Source organism: Octopus bimaculoides, chromosome 3, assembly GCF_046866305.1.
Source record: "Octopus bimaculoides isolate indiv1 chromosome 3, ASM4686630v1, whole genome shotgun sequence".
In the NCBI taxonomy this organism is placed as follows: Eukaryota; Metazoa; Mollusca; class Cephalopoda; order Octopoda; family Octopodidae; genus Octopus; species Octopus bimaculoides.
Window position 1 is genome coordinate 19,024,576 of NC_142930.1, and position 26,898 is coordinate 19,051,473.

At 33.3% G+C, this 26,898-nt stretch overlaps 1 protein-coding gene across 22 annotated transcripts in view; it reads right to left on the bottom strand.

Moving 5' to 3' along the window:
• Nucleotides 1-26,898, bottom strand: part of LOC106876659 (tumor protein D53) — a 205,132-nt gene that overhangs the window by 29,931 nt on the left and 148,303 nt on the right. For all 22 annotated transcript variants that reach the window (XM_014925291.3, XM_014925290.3, XM_089348662.1 and 19 more), the window contains 2 exons: nt 891-1,024; nt 143-291 (listed from right to left, as the gene is read on the bottom strand). In XM_014925291.3, the coding sequence (XP_014780777.1) occupies nt 143-291; nt 891-1,024 (283 nt within the window). The remainder of the gene's footprint in view (nt 1-142; nt 292-890; nt 1,025-26,898) is intronic.

Here is a 26,898-nt window from a genome sequence, read left to right on the forward strand (position 1 = left end):
ATGACAAATACTGAATGTAAGATTTCTTGACAAACTAATACTTAAATAATAAAAAACGAAACGAAAATTGTTTTGACAAAACAAAAATGGTGCAAAGAATGAAAGAACACCAAGAAATTGATTTGCAAATGTTTGCACTTACGTTCCACTTTCACGGAGTTGTTGAAATCCACTCTGAATATCTTGTTTGAATTCCTGCAATGGTGTAATGCCCAATTTTCGTTTTAATTCTGTTGCTCGGCGTACTTTTGCAGTCAGTACTTGTCGCAAAGTGAGGATCTCTCCATCTATCTAAAAGTTTGAAACAAAACAATTCATATTTAATCAACAATTAACAATTCATAATTAATTGTGCAAAACTTTCAATGATCTTATGCATAAAACAAGAAATTAGATAATATAACCACTTAGAACATCTATTAAAAAATCTTTCAGCTGGCCTCTACGGTCAACTATTATTATTTCAGCTATGTAATTTATCTTTTAGGCAAGATAAATCAATCTATATATTTTCATACTTGAATTAAATATATGGAATTAGAATATCCTATTTTTTAAAGCAGTTACTCTATAAATTCATGCAAATATCTCAATTTGCAGAACATTATAACTAATTTCAACACAGACAAAAGGTTTTCTCGCCCCACACCAACAGGTAAATAATTTTGATTAATGTTTTCCCCTTTTAAATATACATATACTTCAAAGATTTATGAACTACAATTTAATTGCAGGCAGGTTACAATGTGTTGTTGGTTATAACCAAAGTATGAGTTATCAGTTATTGACACTGTGTTTATTTCATGAATATAGAAATGTTATTAGAAACTATGAGTATACTTTAAGAAACTACTTCAGTTTTTCATATGAATGACATTCATGAACTCTACCTTGCTTAATTCTTCCTGCCATTCCTTTTCTTGGCGTTCTTTATCAACTGGATCTTGGTAGACTGGAGTTTCAGGGTCCCTTGAAGCGACAGTATCATAAGCAGGAGGGCTCAAAGGATCATAGTAATTGTCTCCTGTACAAGGAGAAAAAAAGAAAGGATATTAAAAACATTGGAAACTATATAAGAAAAATAATTAAAGATTACAAAGACAATGAAATAAAAATAAGTTTGTTTTTAAAATATTTCTTTGATATGTGATATGTTCCACTGTTATAATTTTTTGCAGAAGTTGGATTACATTACTGAAGACAAAGCAATATTAAATTAAGAAACAGAAATGAAAATTCAAATAATATTTAGACATTGAAACATTTGTAGTAGACAAATGCAGTGTTTATTATCTTTTACTTCAGATGATTCTGAGAGCAACTTCTATCTGGTGAATTCTCAAATGTCTTTAAAGAAAAACATAATTTGACCATCTTCTCAAAGATGTAGTGGGCCTATGTGTGTGTACACACATGGGTTTTATGCAGCAGAACCAGTATTAGATTAAAATAGCCAGCAAACTTCCATACTTAATGTAAATACATCAAGAAAGGCAAATTTACTGTGATATTTGTCTTGAGATAACACTTACATGAACAAGCTGTGTTTAAAAACACAATATGTATAGGAGGTAGATGAAAATTGTCCTCTGGTGAGAATGTTAGATGCATTTCTGCCTCATTGGACATTGTCGACGATGTGCACTTACGGCCAATTGCATGCTTAAACAAAATTTGTTGGCACTGATATGGGAAAACAGTGAATAAACAATCACTGGAGGTGCAAATGGCAGCCTGCCTGAATAAAAATCCATTATATGCAACAGAAGCAGTATTAGATTTCAACTACCCATCTGTGTATCATACTTAATGCAAATACATACTCTAACCTTTATGACCTGGTTTTGTAATTTAAAAACTGTAACTCCTTCTAAGACATCTTCTTTACTACTGTGACAGTTGACTATCACACTGATACACCAGGCATATTATGTGTGTGTGTGTGTGTGTGTGTGTGTGTGTGTGTGTGTGTGTGTGTGTATAGCTCACATCTCTTCTTGTCCTACCTCTCACCCATTTACCAAACTGAAAGTTTCGTGACGTAATACATGCTGTAGTTGTGTTTTCTTCTTATCTATTAAACAATAATGTAACTCTGAGCTGTTTCCAAAACCCGAACATATCTGATCAATAAAAATTAGTTATTAAACTTTATCACAACAGCATATTTATTAAGAATCCTACTTTGTTAGCTAAAATTGCTCTTTGTTAGAACTGTTAATTGCAATAAAAAAAAAATAATGTAAAATTTTTGCTGATGGTGACATTTTCCAAAATAACATCAACTTGTCTTCACAAAGGCTGAGGAAAATAAATCATGGTAGTAACAAAAGTATTCACACACTGCACATGAAATGTTTGGTATGATGCCAAAAATAAACAAAATAAATAAATAGATAAATAAAAAATGAATCACATTAAATTTAGAAATGAATGATGCAGGTCTATTTTAATTAATATTGCTTGGAAGAAATCCATGAAGGAATGAAGATATAAATACCTAGAGCGATGACAAATTAATCATGCTTGATGTAGTGTGTACCAATTTAAACTATATTTATAGCCAGTATAGCTTTCCAAATAAAAATAATTTAGAGTCATTGAGAATATTATACATTGTAAATTTTCTCAACAATACTTGACGGCCATTGGAGGAAATCCAAATATTAGAGTAAATGCTACTCCTATTCCAAGTTTGCGTCTACCTCATTACAGCAGAGTTATTAGTTGTTATGATAGTGATTCTAAAGAGATAAAGAGGGTAAGAAATGATTGAGGCAGGGTGTTGGACTATTCACTGAAGTGTGACCAGTTGGTATTCCATGAATGGCACTGCTGTATCCATAGCCAAGATATACAGCTTTTGCTAGATTAGTTATCTAACTAGAATAATCTATTAATAACTCATTACCTTACAGAAATGAATTCAGGTACTCCTGTAGGCAACAAGAAAATAAGTGAAAATCATTCCAGTATATTCTTTTCCAGATTTTCTTTATTGACAAGAAAATCAGAAACTATATTTGATTTGATGGTTTTATTTAAAGAGGCAGATGGTTCATTAATCCTTGTGAGATTTGAACTTAAAGAGACATGAAACATTTAAGACATATACTTTATATTTAGCCTGGTCCTCAGAACCCTTACCTAAATGTTTCTACTATTTGACTGTTATAGCTAAATTAAGAAAAGTTCATAATATTTCAAATAAAGGAAAAGTGCCAGTGCCGATGGACTGGCCCCTATGCAGGTGACATGTAAAATACACCATTTCGTGCGTGGCCGTTGATCGTTACCAACGTCGCCTCCCTGGCACATGAAAAGACATTTGAGCGAGATCGTTGCCAGTGCCGATGGACTGGCTCCTGTGCAGGTGGCACGTAAAATACACCATTTTGAGTGTGGCCGTTGCTAGTACCGCCTGACTGGCCCTCGTGCCGGTGGCACGTATAAGCACCCACTACACTCTCGGAGTGGTTGGCGTTAGAAAGGGCACCCCGGTGTAGAAACTCTGCCAAATCAGATTGGAGCCTGGTGTCGCCTCCTGGTCCACCAGTCCACAGTCAAATTGTCCAACCCATGCTAGCATGGAAAGCGGACGTTAAACGACGATGATGATAATGATGAAGCTAAGAATATTTTATGGATACAATTTTTAGCTCATAACTTGCACCTGCATTATCATTAAAAAACGGCATATTTTATTTCTCATAATCTTTACATTTTTTTTGTTCCCTACATTACTGACTGGTTTCACAACCCAGTCATTAGCATTAAGAAATTTAAGCTGTTACTCTAGTTCTTTCAATTGCAGAAAGATTATCATAATGGTGGTACCTATAAAAGTAGAAGTAGAGGACAGCAATAGCAACAGTAGCAAAGCAACAACAGATAAACAGTTTAACAAAAACATAGAGAAACAGATACTGGACAACCTGGAGATTTCTGTAAGCTCTTTAGTTATGTATGAATTAGAACCATAAGACATTGAAGCAAATCTTAATAATAATAATGTGCATATGATTTCATTCCATTAATTTTGAGCATAATAAATAGAAACAAAAATGTATTCTCAGTAAATAATTACTTTATAATACAATGTAAAAAATTTATTAAAAATATTTCACAAATTCAAAAAATCTTCATTTTGTCAAAAAAGGTTCATACATATATTATGTTAAGAGTAGAGTGAGTATAACAAAAAATGTGACAAATTTTGTTAATTTATCATCATATTACATTTTTTTGATAAATAAATTTTAGTTATTTTCTTTAATAAATATTTTTGATTATGTTTTTTTATTTTTATCGAAATTTATTTTATGAAAACTTTAAAAATAAAGTTGTTCCATCTTTTTCCCACATCTCTATGTTGGCTATACATTTTTTCTTTTTGCATTAAAATAAGGGGATAAATAGGGGAAAACATGAAACCAAGGGGGCAAATAACAGAGGAAGAACTGAGAATCACTGCTTTAGAGACTGATGCAAGCAGGAAAAATACAGATAGATTACAGAGCTCTCTTGGGCCTGCACCCTATTATGGGTGCTAGAGAAAGGCAAAAGAGACTGGTGGTGCAGGTCAGAAAACCCTGTAGTTAAAGTGCCACTTGAATCTCAGAGGAGCTGAATCAGAAGAGGAAGACAGAAAGTAGACAACAGCAGCAGGTCTCAGAAGCTACTTTTTCTAGAGCACCACTAGTTATAGCAAAAGAAACTGTTTTGTTCTCAGTACCAGGTTCCAACAACAAAACAACACCTGTTTTGTTATCCCTGTTTACAGCTAGAGGGACCTGATTATTTAAAGGTAAATGTTTTGATTATGCACAGTACAGTGTCAGAATCAATGCAAAAACCAAAAAAAGCTGTGATGAAGTAAGCATTAAAATATAAACTACTATATAAACAGAAATAATAATAATAATAATAATAATAATAACTTGTACAGACAAAAGTCCACAAATTCTGAGGGACAGTTTAGTTGATCAGTCCTGGAAAATTGATATCAACAGGACTGAAACTCAGAATATAAAGAACAGAAACAAATATTGATTGCAAGACATTTTGCCTGACATTCTAAAGATATTATCGATCCATCAATAATAGTCCTTTCTTCAGGCCTCTGCCAGAGTCCATTTATAAACATGTCTTATAAAGATGTTACAAAATTACAAAGATAAATAAGGATATACATACATAATTATACAAAAATGAGGGATGGGACAAGAATATTATACAATATATTGGGACATAATAAAATTTCTTTTTATTTACAGAAATGAATGTATAAATAACTAAATATAAAGAAAACAAACAAATAAGGGCCACTTCCTCTGCTCATTGGTGAAAAGCTACCACTTTGGTTTGATCAAGGCATCCCACAACATGAACCAGTTCTGTATGTATGTACTCTGCATACATGCAGTCAAAATGTTCAGTTCTGAAGGTACCCATAAGTAATTCATGTGCCAGGGTGAATGATAAAGTGAAAGAGCACAGTTGACCAGATATTATAGCATAGAAATGTTACATTATAGATGTAGCTATTCCAGGTGACCACAATATAGTTAGCAAAGATCATGAGAAAAATTGATAATTATTTTCAGCTTTGCTTGGAAATTTCAAGAATAGTAATTGGTGCCCTTGGTTCCATTTCTAACAAATTAACAACATACATCAACAAGCTAATAATAACACTTTGTATCTTTACAGAAATCAGCACTTCTTGGAAGTGCCAATATCCTTTATAAAGAACTCTCTAGAGTTATACGTACTCTGTTAATATCTTAAGCTGTGTTACAAGAGGTAATAACAACATGAACAACAACAATAATAATGAGAAAATATTAACTGTATTAGAAATTGTAATGACCGAGACAGTGATTGAAATAGATAATGCATGTTATGCAAGTACAATAAATGATACAGTTTAATAGGCTGTAAATCAGATTTCAAAGAGAAATAAATAGAAAAAATTCTTATGGCAATAGACAAAAAGTCCTGCTATGGTCAACTTTGCCTTTCACCTCTGCAATTAAGCCTTGTGCTTAAAACAGAAATCATTATGTGTCATAAGGTACCTGGCTACCAGTTAAGTAAGCAGTTTGAATTTCACCATCAATGCTTATCTATGTCCATAGCAAAAGAAACTTAACTGTTGACAGCCCAGTTCACCTATTAAGTAGGTGTAATGGTAGAGATATTGACAAATGGTAACCTCAAATCCTACCATGAGTATTGCTTAAAAAAAAGAGAGAGAGATGATTTTCTCTACACAGACAAAATCTCCAGGGTTGTTCTAAATATCCATGATATTATAGGACCTCCACATAAATTCTGATAGCATTGAAAAACAAGAATACAAACAGATCTGCAAGAAGGGAACATAAATGAACTATGTTTAAGTCATTTATAAAAATATATTCATCAATAAACTTGTGATAGAACAAGGTTTTTCACAATCAAAAATTTTTGCTTTTCCTTTGTTACAAGTTTTAAGTTGTTTGTGACTTCAGTAGGATTTTAACTCAGAAAACATGGATATATTATGACATCAAGTACGAGACATAATAACTGAAAGATATATAAAATACAGAATTACTGGATACATAATTATGAGTTTAGTCCTCACAACAATTAACTTTGTAGCTATATTATTTTGTTCATAAAAGTAATGTCTTCAAGGGAATGTAAGAATGTCAAACCTTCTTATTCTTCCTCCCCAGTAGATTGGAATATTTGTACTGCATTATTTTAGGTTAAGAATGAATTGCCAAGTAGAAATATATTGGACTGTTAGCTCATGCATTTTGATTTCAAATCTGTAGCAGGCAAAACAATTTCATTCTGAGTCTCAGTTTAGGTAGCTGAGGGGAAAATGGGCATGAAATTGTTATTCAGGAGAATATCATGTATCTGCTTAAGAAACTAGAGTCAGATGCTTTTAGTTAGTTATTATAGGATGAAACAAACTGATTCAATTGATAGTGTGAACATTTTCATTAGAGGAATGATTAGTGCTTTACGAGTATATTTTATCAAGGATGAAACTAAAGATACTGGAAATTGGTGTCTTATATATCTGTTGTTCAGCAGTAAAAAAAATAAAAAGACCCAAAAGACATATATCTTTATGTATGGCACATGTGGCAGAGTAGGAGACTCACACAGTTTTGATTAACATTGCTGATCTTCTTGGGAAATGCATGAACTTCATAATAGTTATTTCTCTCTACTCTCATATTAACAGAACTGATTATAACTATTCCCTGCTTCCATCATAAAAGGTCATATCCATTAATGTATGGGATAAACATATAAAACAAAATAAAACATTATTCATATAATCAACAAACAGAATGAACGGATAATCTATGAATCTAAATGGAGAATCTCTATAGTCTTTACAGTGATTCATATGAAAAGAAATAAAATAAAATACAATTCTTTGCAGCTAGTACTCTCTGTATTAGACAGCAATTCAGATCAATGATAGTCTGAAGTATTTTTTTTTCAACAATGCTGTAGTTTAATGTTAAAGTAATTATGTTATGCAGAATTATTGACTGAATAAATACTTCTTTTTCATTTATTTAAACTAATTTCTCTTCTTTATTATAACACTTAGTTTGACAACATATTTAACTTAATATTATTATTACTATTCATTCTAGTAAATGGCTTAGGGAAGATCTTTTAAATTATCATTTTTTTTCAACAGAGATAGATATAAATCTAATTACAGGATTTCAACAATGGTAATTTTAATAGCTAGAAATTTTCTCTGCATTTACAATTATTAGCTGCTAAAAAATGCATTATTTGTACAGATACCTCAGTATTGTAAGCAACAACAGTGAGTTGGAAGAAATCCTGCTGGAATAGATATTGCTTTCTAGTTTTCTGGAATCAATAAAGTTAAGTACCAGTAAGATACTGGAATCAATTCTTTGATTATAAGCTCATCTTTATGAAATCTAACATAAGAAATTAAAAAAAAAAAAGAATTTAATAGCTAACATGTAGGATGACAGAGACAGTAACAAATGTAGACAGTTGAAGCAAAGTTTTTGTTAGTGTGCCAAGCATCTTAATGTTCTATGTTCAAATCAAGCCAGTGTCAGTTTATCTTTTATCTGAATGAGCTAGCTTCATATCGAGGTTGATTCAATCAACTATTAACCCCATTCTTTTACAAAAAGAAAAAAAAAAAAGAATTGTGTCATATAAAAAGAAAGCAATATCCTAAAACAAAAATTCTCAAGCATTATTCTCATGAAAAAATATAATTGTCTATTTCTAAAATATAGTCAAATAAAATTTACTGTCTTTGACATCGTGTGTGTGTGTGTGTGTGTGTGTGTGTGTGTGTGTGTGTGTGTGTTACGTGTGTGTGTAAAATAATGTAAAATGAAAATATTCAAAAATATTCACTGAAACAAAAATCAGACATAAGGTTTGGTTACAACCTTTTTTATTCTTAAGATGCCATTCAAACATGATGCTTTTATTCTATAGGATGTTGTTTCAAAAGATTCCTACACTTGAAATATTGAATTCTGCATCAGCAAAAACTAGGTTAAGTGCTGGCTGGTAGGTAGCTAATCTTATCCTTCAGTAATCAATTACAAATCACTTAATAAATTACCAAGGTATGAAATAATGTTCTTTTGACACTCTCAGAACACAAGAGTTTTTTTATATAAACTGTTGCACACAAGATGAACATTGTCATAGAAAAATTTTCACAGAAATACTTTCACTAACCAGCTTGTGAGTAATAATAGTGTTTTAATGATGTTTTACTTGTTTCTCAAAACTAGCAGCTGAATGATAGGGTTTACATATGAATAACTATTGAATGATAACCATCCAACCATGAAATGAATAGTGACAGTATTTCATAGTTATGCACATTGAGTTAAGGAGTAATAAGATTTCTAATGCAGAAGCTGCAGCTTGGTCTGAGCTCACAAGCTTGTAATAATTAGTGTAGTTTTTTTAAACCACCCATTTACTATCTTTATCTATTATTATGCTAACAGATTGCTTACAAATACAAACACACATCAACTGCACAATAAATGTAAGCTATATATTTGACAAGTGCAATAAATTCAGAGGCATAATTCTATTACAAAAATAAACAGATTTTAAAATAAACACTTATTAATGGAAACCTTAATGAAACACATGAACACTATCACCATCATTGTCATCAACATCCTAAAATTACTAACAGCTCTTTAAATATGAACTATGGAGGCCTTTATGCAGTCACTCAACCTATTAAAAAAGTAACAAAAATGTTAATGACTTACTGAATAATGCTGACTAGCTACACTGTATTTGAATAAAAGACAAAATAATCACGTCTTCACCTTCATCAGTGTTGACATGCAGAAAAACATCAAATAAAATAGCACTTTCAGTTGCTTAGCTGTTAAACCCAATCTCTGTTTATTAGTTTTATATCCATTTTTGTATGCTTGCATGGTTTAGACAAAAATATTATTGAGGTATTGTTTGATAGCAGGATGCCTTTCCTGTTGTGAACCCTTATCTGTTTCTCAAATAAGAAATCTCTTCTTTCACAAGTCTGCAAAAGCATGAAGCAAGAGGACAAGTTGTTGACTGGAAGAGTGACAACAGCAGTGCATGAAGTTACTGTTGTAGGGTACAACACATTGATGCACATATGCACACACATCTACCTATCTACATACATACATATATATGTCTATCTACATACATATGTGACAGACTTCACTGCAGGCTTCTCTCACTTTGGTTGACTTGGAAGCTATAGTATAAGACACCTGCTCAAAATCATATGATTGGAGAAGTGAACTTCTTCACCAGACAGTCATGTCTATCCCTTCTCAAAAGCTGGAACAATATTATTTGCACCTCAACTGCTTTGATGACTACAGCAAGAATCATCTTTAATAGCGACTTCTGGCTGTAGTCACTACTAAACCTTTCAACTGACAAACTGAATATAGCCTGCTCAATAGAACTTATCGGGACAACAATACAAAAACCCCCACAAAACAGTAGCTGCTGCTGCTGCTGCTACTACTACTACTACTACTACTACTACTACTACTACTACAGTGGTGATATCAATACTGCTGATACCAACCACCACCACCAAAATACAATACTCCCTTGGTCACAAATAGCAAGGATGATAAGGATAAAGACTTTTTTTTTTTTGAAAAAGTTGTTTTCCAAAATGTAATTACTTTTCTCATTTAACACTCACTGGATTTCAACAAAGAAATCAACTAATAATTAGATAACCTCCATTACACACATATTCACTAACATTGTACTCTTTCAATTACTAAACTAGTTAGATGCAATTACAAGAGCCCATCAATGTATTAGAGACTTGGTGTAGCAAGGAGAAAACTAATTATTAGCTTTATTTTCTACCCTGCTTTCTCAGGATAAAATTGGAATGAATTTTTCAGTAGATAGTATACAGTTGAACAACAGTAACTAAAACTGAGCTTAATTGTGGCAATTCTAAAGATGATATTGGGAAAATATATTGATCTTTTCCTGCAGGAGAATTATCTGTCAGAGAGCTGCATACTGCAATAGCCTATGAAATCAACACAGCAGAGAAATATCTTCCAGACATAATACAAACAGGGAGAATAATAAAGCTGTTTTATGTTAGCCCAGTGTTAGTCCAGTAAACAATGAAACACTTTCCATTCCTAATATATAACTAAATAAATGAAGACAATGGTAGTTTTTTTTAATACAAAACATTTTACAGTTCACATCAAAGCAAGGATTTTCACTGCAGTTTTGCTGTTAGTTAAAAATCATTGGAGGAAACCCTTTTGATACCAACCCACTTGAAACTGCCTCTAGCTCTGTAGTACAAATGTCTTGTTTTCAAAAGTTCTGAATTGAAATATTCCACCAAATCTTAGTCACAATTTATGCTCCTAACAATAGCTTAATGATGACTAAATTATTTTACTAAATTCTTTGTTATATTTAAAATTAATTGAAAGAAACACAGAACATCTCAACTGAAATATGGTGACAAAAGGGTTAAATACATGTATTTCTCACAGAATGAAGTTTAAGCTTTAGTTACAAGAAGAAAATTAAAAGGAATCAATAAAAAAGCAAAAAAAAAAAAGCATCTTTTTAGTTAAAGCTAAAAGGTTAAAGCTTTTAAAGTTAAATGCTTAAGTAGTTGATAATTTGAAATGTTCACTTCAAGCTTTATTTTAGTTGGGGAAACATTTTAATAACAAAAACTGAATCCATTCACCTAATACTCTTCCATCATCATTTTTAGTTGAAATCCACAGACAAACAATAATAAACAACCAACCTTTCAAGTCAAATAAAAACATTGATTTCTTACAAAGGCATTTAGCTTCAGATTTATAAAGCATGTGGCCTCAAATTTCTGAATCAAAATGGCTTTGTCTAGGAATCAAAACCACTCATGGATTTGCCTTGAACTGTAATGACACTTCATAATGCTTGCTATTAGATAAAAATATTCCTTTCAAAGAACAACAAATGTGTAAAAATTTTCAACACTAATGATAGAGGTATGGAAATGTGAGACACTAACTGAAAATACGGATAAGTCAAGTTTCTTTAAGCTCTTCACATTATAGGATCAATATAGTTTACATAAAGACTTAAGCAACTGCGAAAGAAATATCCCTCTAGATCAGAGGTTCTCAAACTTTTTGGGCCCCACCCCATCATGGCCACATAGTACCCTCCGCACCTCCACCCTATTTTTATGTATAGATAAATATTTTATACTTTACTAATTTATATATACTATGAATCATTTGATATTTAATATATTATATAATTTGCATACAACACTATAATAAATTCATAGCGTCCCCCAATCCACTGCCTTCCTCCCAATGCCTCCTTTTTCTCTACTCCCCCCCCCCCGTCCCCTTAGGCACCGGCACCCACCTGCCCGTCTCAATATCCACTGGGGGTGGTAGCGCCCACTTTGAGAATCTATGCTCTAGATAGACTACTAGATAAATACTTGCTAAGATAGATTTTCCAGTTTGTGGACACAATGAACTAACTGCATTGGATGATAAAATCAGGGGCGAATTCCTAAAATTTATTATCCCTCTACTAACAGCAATAGTGGCTCATTTTAATAGATTATTTGCACTATACATCCACTTCAGAATAATTATGTCCTGCACACTTTAGCTGATGCTTTTACTGCTTGGCTCCTCTCTCAGCTCACTTGTGCAATGCTTTTTAATACAAATAAACTTTATATATCTGAAGGATAAGTCTGTCTTCTGCAGATCATTTGTACTTGATGATACCCATAACTCATTAGCATCATGCATCTTCAGCACACTTCATCTAGTCGGCCTTTCATGTGAAGAGAAAAACTCCTTGCTACCTACCAAGATAATTTCTTTCACCTCTTCCACTACAACTATGCTTTCACTACAGCTGTACCTGCTAACTAATTAGATTAACTAAGTAATAAAAATGATTAACTGTGTTTTGAAAGCTGTTTAATTTCATTTTTTTCTTTTATTTTATAGGTTCTTCTCTTCTGTGGCTGACCACTCCTATGAATATATAACATCAAAAGTTCTGATAATCTAATAATTTGCCACACATCTCATTGCACATTTAGTATACACCTCACTTGCACAGTATTCAAGTCCTACTTATTCATTTTCTATGTGATACAAGGATTTGATGTTCTCTGTTAATAGCTAGCAGTTTGCTATGTTGACTTTATCTTTTTGACTTGAGCCCAGTGGTTCCCAACCTTTTCACTATCAAAGACTCCTTTTATTTAAATGAGTTTTCTCACAGCCCCCTTTTAATATGATTCATCATCATCATCATCATCATTTAACGTCCACTTTCCATGCTAGTATGGGTTGGACGATTTGACTGAGGACTGGTAAGCCACAAGGCTGCACCAAGCTCCAATCTGATCTGGCAGTTTCTACAGCTGGATGCCCTTCCTAACGCCAACCACTCCGAGAGTGTAGTGGGTGCTTTTACGTGCCACAGGCATGAGGGCCAGTCACACAGTACTGGCAACAGCCATGCTCAAAAAGGTGTTTTTTATGTGCCACTTGCATGGGAACCAGTCCAGCGGCCCTGGCAATGACCTCGCTCGGATGATTTTCTAAACGTGCCACCAGCACAAGCGCTAGAGGAAATGCTGGTACCGATTATGCTCAAATGGTGCCACTCTCCTTATATAGATATATATCTTTTACCTTTTACAAGGCTGAGGTCATGCTGGTGCACCACCTGTAGTTACTCAGTGTTGTTTCCAATATTGTTTTTGATGAAGTAGTGAGTTGGATGGAGCTGCTCTTCTTTGCATCTCCTGCCATGATGTGGGTTCATCTGGTATCTCAGATAGAAACCTGTCCAGACGGTCCTTGAAAACTTCCACATCAACACCATGAAGATCTCTAATGTTGCCTGGAAGGATGTTGAACAATTGCGGGCCCTTGAAACCCAGACTATTGCAGTACTGTATCATTATTTTAGATGGGGAAGACGGGATCTTTGGTATGATGCAGTGCTGTCCAGTTCAAGGATTTGTATAGCTGTCAATTCCAAAATTGGGAGCTAAACCCTCCAAGATCTTCCAAATATATATCACTGCATATCTCTCTTGTCTTCTCTCCAGGGAATAGAGACTCAGCTCTTTTAGCCCCTCCCAGTAGCCCATCTTTTGCATCAAGTCAATCTTGTTTGTGTATTTGCGCTGGATTGCTTTGAGTTCCAGTTTGTTTCACATTCTCTGGGGACCAAAGTTGGGAGCAGTAGTCCAAGTGGCTGAGAACAAAAGTCTTCCATAGGAGTAGATTAGCCTTTTTCTGACAATGTGTTCCTTTGTCTTGCTAACATGTGAGGTCAGGGAGATGGGCCTGTAGTTTTTAGCATCTGCTCTGCTACCTCTCTCTTTCTCTCTCTCTCTCTCTATATATATATATAGAGAAAGAGAGAAAGACACACACACACATATATATATATATATATATATATATATATATATATATATATATATATATATATATATATATATATATTTACTCTTTTACTTGTTTCAGTCATTTGAGTGCGGCCATGCTGGAATATCACCTCTTAGTCGAATAAATCGACCCCAGGACTTATTCTTTGTAAGCCTAGTACTTATTCTATTGGTCTCTTTTACTGAACCACTAAGTTACAGGGACGTAAACACACCAACATTGGTTGTCAAGCGATGGTGGGGGGGGGGGGACAAACACAGACACATAAATACACACACAAATATATAAATATGTATATATACACAAAACTGGCTTCTTTCAGTTTCAGTCTACCAAAATCCACTCACAAGGCTTTGGTCGGCCCGAGGCTATAGTCGAAGACACTTGCCCAAGGTGCCATGCAGTAGGACTGAACCCGGAACCATGTGGTTAGGAAGCAAGCTTCTTACCACACAGCCACTCCTTCACACACACACACACACATACACATATGAAATTTTGAATTTAGTTCACAGACCCCCAGTACTACCTTTTTGGACCACCAGGCGTCTGCAGACCACAGGCTCTTGACCATCCTTTCATATAAGGTATATTTTCTGCAATCCTTCAGCAGACTGTATGAGAGCAAGATTATCAGGATTGACTGTCTTTAGTTCCTATGGACAACCAATCCTGAACTATTTGGTTGTACAATGTTGATAAATAGATGGGTACTGAGAACTAGTGGAGGAGCAATGGCCCAGTGGTTAAGACAGTGGACTCGCAGTCATAAGATCACGGTTTTGATTCCCAGACCGAACGTTGTGAGTGTTTATTGAGCGAAAACACCTAAAGCTCCACGAGGCTCCGGCAGGGGATGGTGGCGAACCCTGCTGTACTCTTTCACCACAACTTTCTCTCACTCTTACTTCCTGTTTCTGTTGTACCTGTAATTCAAATGGGTCAGCCTTGTCACACTGTCATGCTGAATATCCCCAAGAACTACGTTAAGGGTACATGTGTCTGTGGAGTGCTCAGCCACTTGCACGTTAATTTCACGAGCAGGCTGTTCCGTTGATCGAATCAACTGGAACCCCCGACGTCGTAACCGACGGAGTGCCAATAACAACTGAGAACTAAATTTCTGTATCGTGAAATTTTATCTGCCAATACTGTAACAGCCCCCACCCCAACCAAATACATGATGTCCATGGCCCCTAATCCTATTCAACTAAACTCAGTTGTCTAAATGCCTGTTGAAAATGATTTTTTCAACATTTACACTGGAGTTCAATGATACTGCACTGATATAACATGTACTATCTAATGCAAGCAGATGTGGATTTATAATAAATAAGCAATTTACATTTCACCTTACGTCCATAAATACTTACATATATATAGCGTGTACTTAATGATGAACTTAAGCAGATTAAACTAGTTATATGATTGAACTTGTGATCGCTAAAATAATAATAATAACACTATCAAATTTTGGCAAAAGACCAACAATCTGTAGGGGAGGAGATAAGTTGATTACATTGACTTTAGTTCTTGACTGGTACTTTATTTTATTGACCCTATAAGGATGAAAGGCAAGGTTGACCTTGGCTGGGTGTTAACTTGGAATGTAAAGAGCAGGAAGAAATGATACTAAACAATTTTGTTCAAGCATTTCTTCAAATGCACTAACAATTCTGCCAGTTCACTATAGAGAATAATAATAATAATAATAATAATAATAATAAAAAATAATAATAATAAAGCTGATGATGATTTCAAATTTTGGCACAAAGCCAGTAATTTGGGGGGAGGGGACTAGTTGATTACATCGTCCCTAGTGACCAACTAGTACTTATTCTACTGACCCTGAAAAGATGAGAGGCAAAATTGACCTTGGCAGAATTTGAACTCAGAAAATAAAGATGGATGAAATGCTATTAAGCATTTGGCTTGACAAGCTAATGATTCTGTCAGCTTGCCACCTTAATAATAATAATAATAATAATAATAATAATAATAATAAATAATAATAATAATAATAATAATAACGGGGTTCAGGGCTTTTAGCTTAAAAACTTGACAGCTCTGCACAGGAGAATTGTGAGACAGCAGGATGAAATACTAAGTAGTGGCATCCAAGTACCGGCCTGGATGACAAAAAGAAAGAATGGCACAATGCCAGAAGGACCCAAGTAAAGGGAATGCGGTTGGAAATTTCCGACCAATATTTTGTTTGCCACTGATGTGGAAACTGATGACAGCCATCATATCAAGCAATATCTATAAGTAACTAGATGAGAATGACCTACTACCAGTGGAACAAAAGGGGTGTAGACGTAAGAGCAGAGGAACGAAGGATCAATTAGTAATCGGTAAGACTACCCCTGGCTGACTGCAAGAAGAGACACAAAAATTTAGTGATGGCATGGGTAAACTACAGAATTTAGATTACATTATCCAAAAAGACATAATGGAGGAAGGGACCTTATATAACTAAGAATGGTCTTTAAATTCTCTTCAGCTGGATTAGAGACTTGTTGTCACATAAAAAATTTTAAAGAATGAGAAAAAAACTATACAAATAGAAAGCATTCTGTTTTAAGTAATTATAAAACATGACAAAATCAAAACCTTGTATTCACTAGACAAAGAATTACTGAAATATTTAGCAGAAGTACATAGATTAAGTAAGGAAAAAAATTAAAGAAATAAGTAAAATACAAAACAGTTGAGAAGATGAAGGGATGGAAATTAAAACCATTTCATAGCAGATTCCTAGATTGATTAAATAAACCCAATTGCAATAAACAATAGAGCTACATCAGGTTCCAAATAGGGAAAATTGAGTGCCTATGATTTCCAGGATTAGTACCTCCTGATTAGACATCAAACAAAATTATATACTGAAGCAAAATGTCAACTTAAATACCACATTTGTGGTCAATTCATAATGCTTCAGGGGACATAACGAGGTAGCTACCTACATGTGGGAAATATGCAAGTAAATCAAAATTTACATCAGAGAAATGGTACAAGTTTACATCAGAGACAGTTGCGGAAAATGAAAACAGTGGGATTACATCTCTGAAATTTGCAAATACATACGATAGAGAGATAGGAGCAAACTAGATATCGTTATAAAATTTTGCATACTTATTGATGCAATTTGTCCAACAAACAATACCACCTCAGTAAGGAGTTTGAAAGATTACACATGTTAATTAAGATATGAAATATAGATCAAAGAATTAGAATAAATATGGCAAGGCATTCTGTCAAATGACTCTAACAATTCTGCCAATAAATAATAACAATAATCCATAGTGACAATGAAAACTGTGATTTTTTTTACAACCACTTTGTCCATGTACCATCAGCTTTGTTGTAACATTTTTTTTACCTGGATAGTCTGACGGTTAATCACTCATTTGTGAAATTTCACTGAGGTCAACTTTATCTATTATCTTTACATGATTGATAAAATAAAGCACTAGACCAGAGTGGTAGATTGGCGGAATTGTTAGTGCATCAGTATTTGCAGTATTTGTTCTGGTTCCTTATATTCTGAGATTTAGGGAAGTAGATTTAATCTATTTGATTAATCACCATCATCTGGTCTTTGTGTGATTTTAGCAGGGTTCATTTTGTTGCAGGCATCAGGGCATGGTCTTTGGTTTGAAGATGGCCTCCTCCCTTTTTCCCACCAGTTTTGACAGTCCGTCCATCCCTGACCAACTAATTAGAAAAAAAAAAAAAAATGGAGTGGAATATATTTTCAAAGTGAACTGAGATAAGCAGATTTTATGTACTCCAAATGACATGACACAATGGGTACAGTAATACCATGCTTGTAGTCTAAAGAAGTTCCAGAACTCAACACAATAAGCTAACAAAAACATTTGCTAATAGTGCTATACTTGCTATTTGCAGTAGTGAGCCATTCTACTCTTGAACGTTGAAGTGTTTTGATCTCTGACACAATGTTATATTGGTGATAAGATCTTTAAAAAAAAAACCCCAAAAAACCCAAAAAAAACCCAAAACAGGCACTCTGTTGGTTACAATGATGAGCGTTCTAGTTCATCTGATCAACAGAACAGTCTGCTCATGAAATCAACTTGTAACTGGCTGAGCACTCCACAGACATGCATACCCTTAAAGTAGTTCTCAGGGAGATTCAGCATGATACAAAATATGACAAGGCTAGCCCTTTGAAATACAGGTACTTCTTATTTTTGCCAGCTAAGTGGACTGGAGCAATGTGAAATAAAGTGTCTTGCTCCAGGACACAATACACCACCAAGGATTGAACTCAAGACCTTACAATTGCGAGCCAAATACCTTAACCACTAAGCTATACACCTTCACTAATGACAAGATATGAAGAGGATGAGGGGGCAGTATCCATGATTTTTGTAGGCCTTATCAGTCCTGTGAAGTTGATGGAGTTACCTGCTCTACTAAAATTCTTTCAGTCAATATTTGCCGGGAAAACAAGCAAAGTAAACTGGTCTGAATGTTTGGAACAGAGTGAATTATACTACAGGAACCTAAAGACCAGGAGAAGTTGCACAAAGAAAGATTAAAAATCTTTTTTTATTAACTTATAACTTAAATATTTTGTAGACAGAACATTTGATTGTGATTTAGTTATTTCCTATGGCTTTATTAGAAATTAATATTTTAAAACTGCAAAATCTAAAATAGTTTGCAAAAATGAAATGCACCATACCAAAGTAGTGGCTGACAGCTAATTTAGAAAGAACTCATATGAATATGAAGTTACTACTTAACTCCAAGCCTGCTGTGATCAAGAAGACTATGGAGTTTTTGATAACTATTTTATACACATAAATGCTTACTTGAAAAGTGAAATAGATGGGCATTTTAAAAGGATGCCTTTCACAGAACAGATGGCAAAATATAAGGAAAACCGAGGAAGTTTTACTATCACAAATGTATTGGTTTTTCTATATTCACATAGACAGGTAATTTTTTTGAAAACATTGGATACTTGCAAAATATTTGTACAAGACATGAAGAGTTGTGTTTTATATGGAAGCTGTATAAGTGAATTACTTGACTTCAGTATATTGCTGGTACTTATTTTATCAATTTTGAGGGATGAAACAAAGTTGATCCAAGAAAGATTTTAAATCAGAACAATAATTTTCAAATATTGCAAGATATAAACCACAAGACTTTCTTAACAAATTCATGTATTAGTAATAATCTCAAAGCCATGCTTTTATAGAGATGATAAACAGAATGACATGATATTTAGAAGTTATTATCTTTTATTGTTTACTTGTTTTTTTGTCATTAGAATGCAGCCATGCTGGGATACTGCATTGAAGAATTTTTAGTTGAATGAATTGATTCCAGTACTTATTTATCTAAAAATCCTGGTACTTATTCTATTGGTCACTTTTGCTGAACTGCTAAGTTATGGGGACATAACACACCAACACTAGTTGTCAAGTAGTGGTGGGGGACAAACAGAGACACAAAGACACACACACACACACACAGATAATATAGGTGATGGGCTAGATATATATATATGATGTGATTCTTTCAGTTTCTGTCTTCCAGATCCACTCACAAGGCTTTGGTCATCCCTTGGCTAAAGTAAAAGACACTTGCCCAAGTTGTCATGTAGTGGGACTGAACCTGGAATGATGTGATTGGGAAGCAAGCTTCTTACCACACAGCCATGCCTCAACTTTCACCAAACAAAGTGTGCAAGATGAGGCATGGCTGTGTGGTAACACACTTTGTTTGGTGAAAGTTATATTTGGTATTGGTTTCATCATGATCAGACAGTATTATAAGGTGGTAATGAAAAGTTGCATTTATCATACAGTTATTAGAGTTTGAAACTGCACTTTTAGCAATTTGGAGATTGCATACTCTGTGACATAAATCCCCCTAAATTTTATTGAGTGGCATAATTGTCAGAACCAGAAAATACTAGGGTCAATTTTGCCTTTCATCCCTCCAGGATTAATAAAATAAGTACTGTGATCTTGTACCAATATAAGAAATAACTACTGAATGGTAGTGTTTTCTAATTGCTTTTCATTTTCAGATTTATACATTATTCCTTTATTTTTAAAGTAACATGCTTGCAATTGTTATTGTTAGTAGTTACAACTTTTAATGAAGATTATTTTGAAAACTACTATGCCAGCATGGAAGGCAGATGATGATGATGATGATGAGATATACACACATTTAGGAATCATTAATAAATAAGATGTACCCCATTTGCATTTAGAATATTTTGGCTTTATCCTTTCAGCTTTTCATAAGACAGTTGTTGCTTTCTGTAAATACTGTTTGTAATTTAACTTATAATTGCCTTAAAAAAAAAAAAAAAAGGTCAAAATAATCTTAATTATTGTTAATATTGTCTAGGAAAGTACCAGAACCATAAGTATAACATATTGTGTTTCTATGATCTACACCTGGAACAAATAAATCAAATGGTACTTTTAAATAATCAGTCCTGATAGATCGACAATATGCATACATTAAGGGTACCAATTGTTTGACCACATATGGAAGCTATCCATATATAAATTCGTGAGACAACATATAATTACAGACATGTAATAATATGTAGTCTCATATTTATAGTGAAATTATATTCTACCGAAGCAATAATTTATATTTTCATACATGATGTCATTAACATATATTTGTTAGCAATACCAATATTCATATAGACTAATTAGTTATATGGCCAAACTACCTGACATACTCAATTATACGTGTATGTTAATGATAAAATTCAATAAATAAGTCACATGCATTTTTTTCATGTATTTTTAGAGTGGAAAATCACAACTTATTTACAAGTATCTACGGTAAGTTAAAAGCATCTCTTATGCTATGGTTCCTGTTTTTCTTTAAGTATCCTAAAATCTAAAATTAATATCAGAAAATGCAAATCTACCAAACAATAATAAGATTAATTATAAAATCAAGGTCACAAATTTTTGGAAAGCGGTATAGTAAATTATATTATTCAACAGGTCTTGTAGATACACCATTCAGACCTAATTGTGCTGTAAAATTTAAAGTTTACAATAGATGAATATCTTCATAAAGACAAAGATGTTGAGGCTATATTGAGCATGTTTATAAACTGTCGAAATACCCTTCTTAGCTCTCAAAATCCAAAAGATATTATAAAGTAGAATGTGAATATTTCATAATTAAAATAATTCTTCACAAGAAATAGTAAACTAATATGACATAGCAATGAAAGAGATTTATAATCTAAGGTCAGGTTAAACATAAAAGCATAATGTTAGACATAATTTATGCTGTTTTCCATTTTGAATAATATCTTGGCCTTTCTAATGGAACATGAATGGACTATAGATTTCGTTCCTGTATATGTGCATAGATACACATAAATCTCTCTATATAAATATGAATTACTTCTATATACATGTCTGCTTTCTATATTTATAAGCTTCAAAGTGAAAACTCACAAAACCATATTATTAGTTGCCATCTCACAGGGGAGGTTTGCATTTTGAGAAATAGCAGTTAAATCTCTCTCTCAAACCACAACTCATTGTCTGCCAAGATGTAGAAAGAATGATCAAACGGAGTAAAATAGAGTCAATTTTTCTCAGTCTCCTTGGAACATGATATATATATAGAGAGAGATTGATTTTTAATTTGGATTTTAAATGCTTCGTGTATTAAATGTGATAACATTCACTCCTCCAGTTACTCAAATACACTACTATTTTGAATGCAAATCCCAAGGTTTTACATAAAATAACTGTTCATAATAAACTGGATTACATTTCATCAACTACTTTGTTGGAAAAAAAGTGTTTTACCGAGTCAAAAGTGAAAAGTATTTTATTTGGATGCTTTTCTACTGAAATCATTATTAGGATATTAAAAAGACCAGAGGTCCTTAAATTAAAAGAAAAATGTTTTGAAGGTTTTTGTCAGAAAGAAGAGGAAAGGCCATGACTTTTGTAGCCTTTCCAAGACTGGTGAAATTGATATGGTAAATGTTTAGGTTGAATATTAGTAAACATCTGCAGAAAAAATGTGAATAGGAAAGAATTTCTAGAAGGTTGATGTTTGGGAGAAATATTAGAGGAAGTGGAGAGGGGGAAAATATAGATGACTTGGGAGACAGTGTGAAAGACAAGAATAAACAATGCTCTTTGAATAATTAGATCTTATTTATCCACTACCCTGATATGTCAATAAATAAAATCATTGTAATCAAAGACTACTCTATTACAAAGTTGGGATGGGGAGGGTTGAAAGCTTTTGAAATGTAGTCAAACATAAAAGCTATGTGTGTGGTGTACCAAGGAGAAAAAAAATGCCCAAAAGAATAGAATCACTCCCCAAACAATCCTATTTCAAAAGAACTTTGGAAGATGTCCTGCTGAGAAATACTTATATCTTGAGCAGAACCCTTTCAGGTAGGCCAGCAGTAGCTATGTGTCTTTGTGTGCGTATATGTATATGTGTAAAGAAACACAAATACATGTGCATATATCAATAATATATCATTGTATTTTGTAAATATCTTTGAACGTACATATGTTGATAAAAGTGCACATATGTATGCATACACGTACATTTCACATGGGTGAATAAGTGATTGTAAAAATACATAACTGAAAAACTGAAGAATAAAAAAAAAATTCTTAATGAATTTCATTTGGTAGATTAGTGGACAAAAAAAAACAAATAACACAGATGTAAAGGATCAAGATGGGAAACACAAGTCTACTACTACTACTACTACTACTACTACTACTACTAACTTTTTGGGAGACGTTTTGGGACATATATGTAGAATGTTCAATCAACCCAGTACATAATAGATATTTCTTTTATCAATCCTGCAGGAATAAAGAGTAAAACTGACTTCAACAAGATTTGAACACTAAATGTATCTTTGTGAAAGAACTCTCAGGCATTTTGTCCTGTGTCATACTTTTCTTGCCAGTCTACAATCATCATCATCATCATCATCGTTTAACGTCCGCTTTCCATGCTAGCATGGGTTGGACGATTTGACTGAGGACTGGTGAAACCGGATGGCAACAGGATATTTTGGTGCTACTTTAATGTGTGGTCAACCTGGCTATCTACACTTTAGCATGCAGTCTAACCCTATTCCTAATTCTAAAACCTAACCCAGGGCAGGTCGTTTCACCACACAGACTATGGCTACTGTGGTAGACAATATGCTAAAGTAGCACCAAAAATCTTTATGTTAAGAATAGCACAATGAACAGACTGTCCAAGTAATAGTTTGCATTAGAGCAAGACAAATATATAGAAATAATCAGAATATTATGTATGAAAAGACAGATGGCCTACACTGACGAACATGAAGCAGCAGTAGCAATTATAATATCCACAAAACCACCATTGCCAAATTTAGTTTTAGAAAATAATTCCGAACAGAATTAAGGATTATTGATGTAGTCCTGACATGAAAAACAACCATGAAAACAGCTAGATTTTAAATTGTGCTTTTAGTTGCATGATTGCAAGTTTATCTTTTTTTATTTTATTTGCATATTTTAAAAACAAAAGTTACATTTTGGTTGTCTATTAATATAAAGACAAGAAAGAATATCCTCTAAAGGTTCCTGAGGTTCACAAATCTTGTGAGCTGTAGACACAACAGTGAAGAAAAGTTAAATTCTACCCTCTAACAGAATATCAGCATTGTACAAGTAACATCAGTTAATGTCCACTTTTTCATGCTTGCATGAGTTAGATGGAATTTGTTGAGGCAGATTTTCTATGGCTGGATGTCCTTTCTGTTGCCAGCCCTCAACTGTTTTCAAGCAAGGTAATATTTTCTCCATAGCCATACATGTTTTTTATGAAGGATGAACAAAAAATGAACAACACTGCTTGTATGACATGGCAATGATGCTCATTTACAATCAACAAGCAATGTGAAGACAAGAATACACACACACATTGTCTACCAAATCCACTCACAAGGCTTTGACCAACCCAAGGTTATAAAAGACATACAGCCATACCTGTGTGAACATTACCAGAAAATCTGATATCTATTTCTGAATGCTTTTTAAACTGATGTAAAAAGAGTTAAGTGACTTGTTCACTGATATAAGAAAATAATTGCAAAAGATGGATACAAACTAAAAATTCATGAGTTAGATTAACACTTCATTCACAGTTTTATTTGGAGTTTACATCAAGCATGGTGCGTAAGGTGCAGGTGGCACATAAAATACACCATTTCGAGCGTGGCCGTTGTCAGTACCGCCTGACTGGCCTTCGTGCCGGTGGCACGTAAAAGCACCGACTACACTCGCGGAGTGGTTGGTGTTAGGAAGGGCATCCAGCTGTAGAAACTCTGCCAAATCAGATTGGAGCCTGGTGTAGCCACCTGGTTCACCAGTCCTCAGTCAAATCATCCAACCCATGCTAGCATGGAAAGCGGACGTTAAATGATGATGATGATAATATAATATTCTCTTTGAATTAACCCTATATAATTTACAAGAAATCTAATTTATATATCCAAGAAACAATTCAATGAAAGTCAGTTCAAAATTTCTCAGATAAAGAACTGTAAGATCTAATTAATAAATTTCATTCAAAATATTAAAAAAAAATCATCATAAGATACTATTACTTCTTATTTTGCATCTGAAACCAGTAAACTGCACTACCCGACATGACACACTAGTCAAAGTTTAGACATTGGAAGTTATAGTTTTCACATCTGATACATTTTTATATCAAACTTATACACACATGCCTGTTAACATTATAACAAGTAGAGTTCAAATACTGTTGGGGTTGACTCTGCTTTTCATCCTTTCAGGGTTGATAAAATAAGTGCCAGTTGGACACTAAGGTCAATGTAATCAACTTACCTCTACTGGCCTTGTGCCAAAATTTGAAACCAATATATGTTTATTTTTCAGTTGACTACGCTATTGATGTAGCTTCAAAATTTTCTAAATATTTAATAATTACCATATAAAATATATTTACCATATGGCAAGCCAATGTATTCAGTTAGTATCTTTTGCTGGATAACATCTGTTGATCATCATTGCTATTAATTCTATTTGTATATCTTAATATATTTTTTTAACTTATACTAACTCATTGTGACATGCATTTTATTGATACTCTGATACAGTATGCAGCTAATTAACCCTTTAGCCAAACATAGCACAACCCCCACCCCCACCTCTATGATGTTCCAAAATTATGAAAGGAGTCTATCAAATAAAGTCTAAAATAAAGAGAAAGAGGTCATGCATGATAAATAAACATGCCAAGAGATAGCAGACAAGTGGGAATAAAGGTTTTGACAGATATCATTAAATGAACTCAAAGGAAAGGAACAAGGTGTGAGAAAATACAGAGCTATAGAGTGAAAACCTGATTGGTGATCATTACAAACAACCTTTTGTTCAAATCCTGGTAGTAACAAATCTCACTTAGAGTTGGTTTCTATAGACAGTTAATGTACCATTAGAAAAAGCTAACAAAAATGGTCTTGTGATCTTGGACCAAATAAATTTTAATTAAACCAAGATTAAACAAATAACAGTTGACCTTGATTTTGCTAATGGTTTTATGTGCGTCATAGAAAATATGTTAATTATATAAAGTACATAAAACCGTAACTTTGAACTAACCCAAAACTGATTTTTGTGTTCACTATTGTAACTGCTGCAGGAAGGAACATGCCATCTAGCCTGTTTATTAGTAGTCTATTACAGAGTAGTTATGAAAGAATATTACACCAATAGAGATCAATTTACACTGAAATTATAACCTTTACAAGATTCAATCCAGACACTATAAACCAAGTTTGCAAAGCATATGGACAAGTGGAAATCCCAACATGATCAAGATAAATTAGGAAATATTTATTTATTGGAACATGTAAGGGATAACCTATCTGAAATGTTCCATTTGTTATACATTATTGGAAACAGAAATATTTTAAACATTTATGCTTTTTCAAACATATCCATTGTGACAACATTTTTCTCTGAGACAATATAACCCTCATCACTTTTGGAGCCGTGTAAGTCTTCTATGAACTATATAAACTTGAGAGGATTTAACAACTTATTTTTCTGTAGTTTTTATAAAAGAAGTGACATACATTACTTGAAGGTATCATATAACTTTTTACCAACATTAATTTGTCAACATTCATCTGTCCTTCAAGAGTATTTCGTTACAAGTTAATAATTACATTTTTAAACCTTTCCAGGGTACAAGAATGTAAGCATGTATAAAATAATAGTTGATATAAATGATAAATAAACAAAGCATAATGCAGTCTAAACATAAGAACCATATTTCATAGACTGGTTCAAATTTTTCAGAGTAAACTATTGCCTGAAATATTTTTGTAAGTAAAGAGTGACTAACAAGATGAAGGTGTTCTTCAACCAGCTGGTAACAATATTTTCACTGTAAGACATCAGATAATGCAGGGGCTAGAAAGCTATTTGAGCAATATGCATGCTCAAACTCTAATTTAGTTTCTTAAAAGATTAGAAATGTTTATTAAACCTGATCATCAACTTATAAATGCTACTTTAAAAGTACCTTATGTTGAAATGAAATGATTACAGTAATATATGAAATGAAGTAATTATTGCAAATATAATAAGCTAAAATTTTGAAATATTACACAAATCTACAGAGTCACAGCTGGCTAAGATGCTACGATATTTGTTTACACATTGAATAATCAACAGTATATATTTTATCATTCCTACTACCTTGGTCTAGAATAAACAATACTTAACTCAGTCTGCCTAACTGGAAAGTGTTACCATAAGGA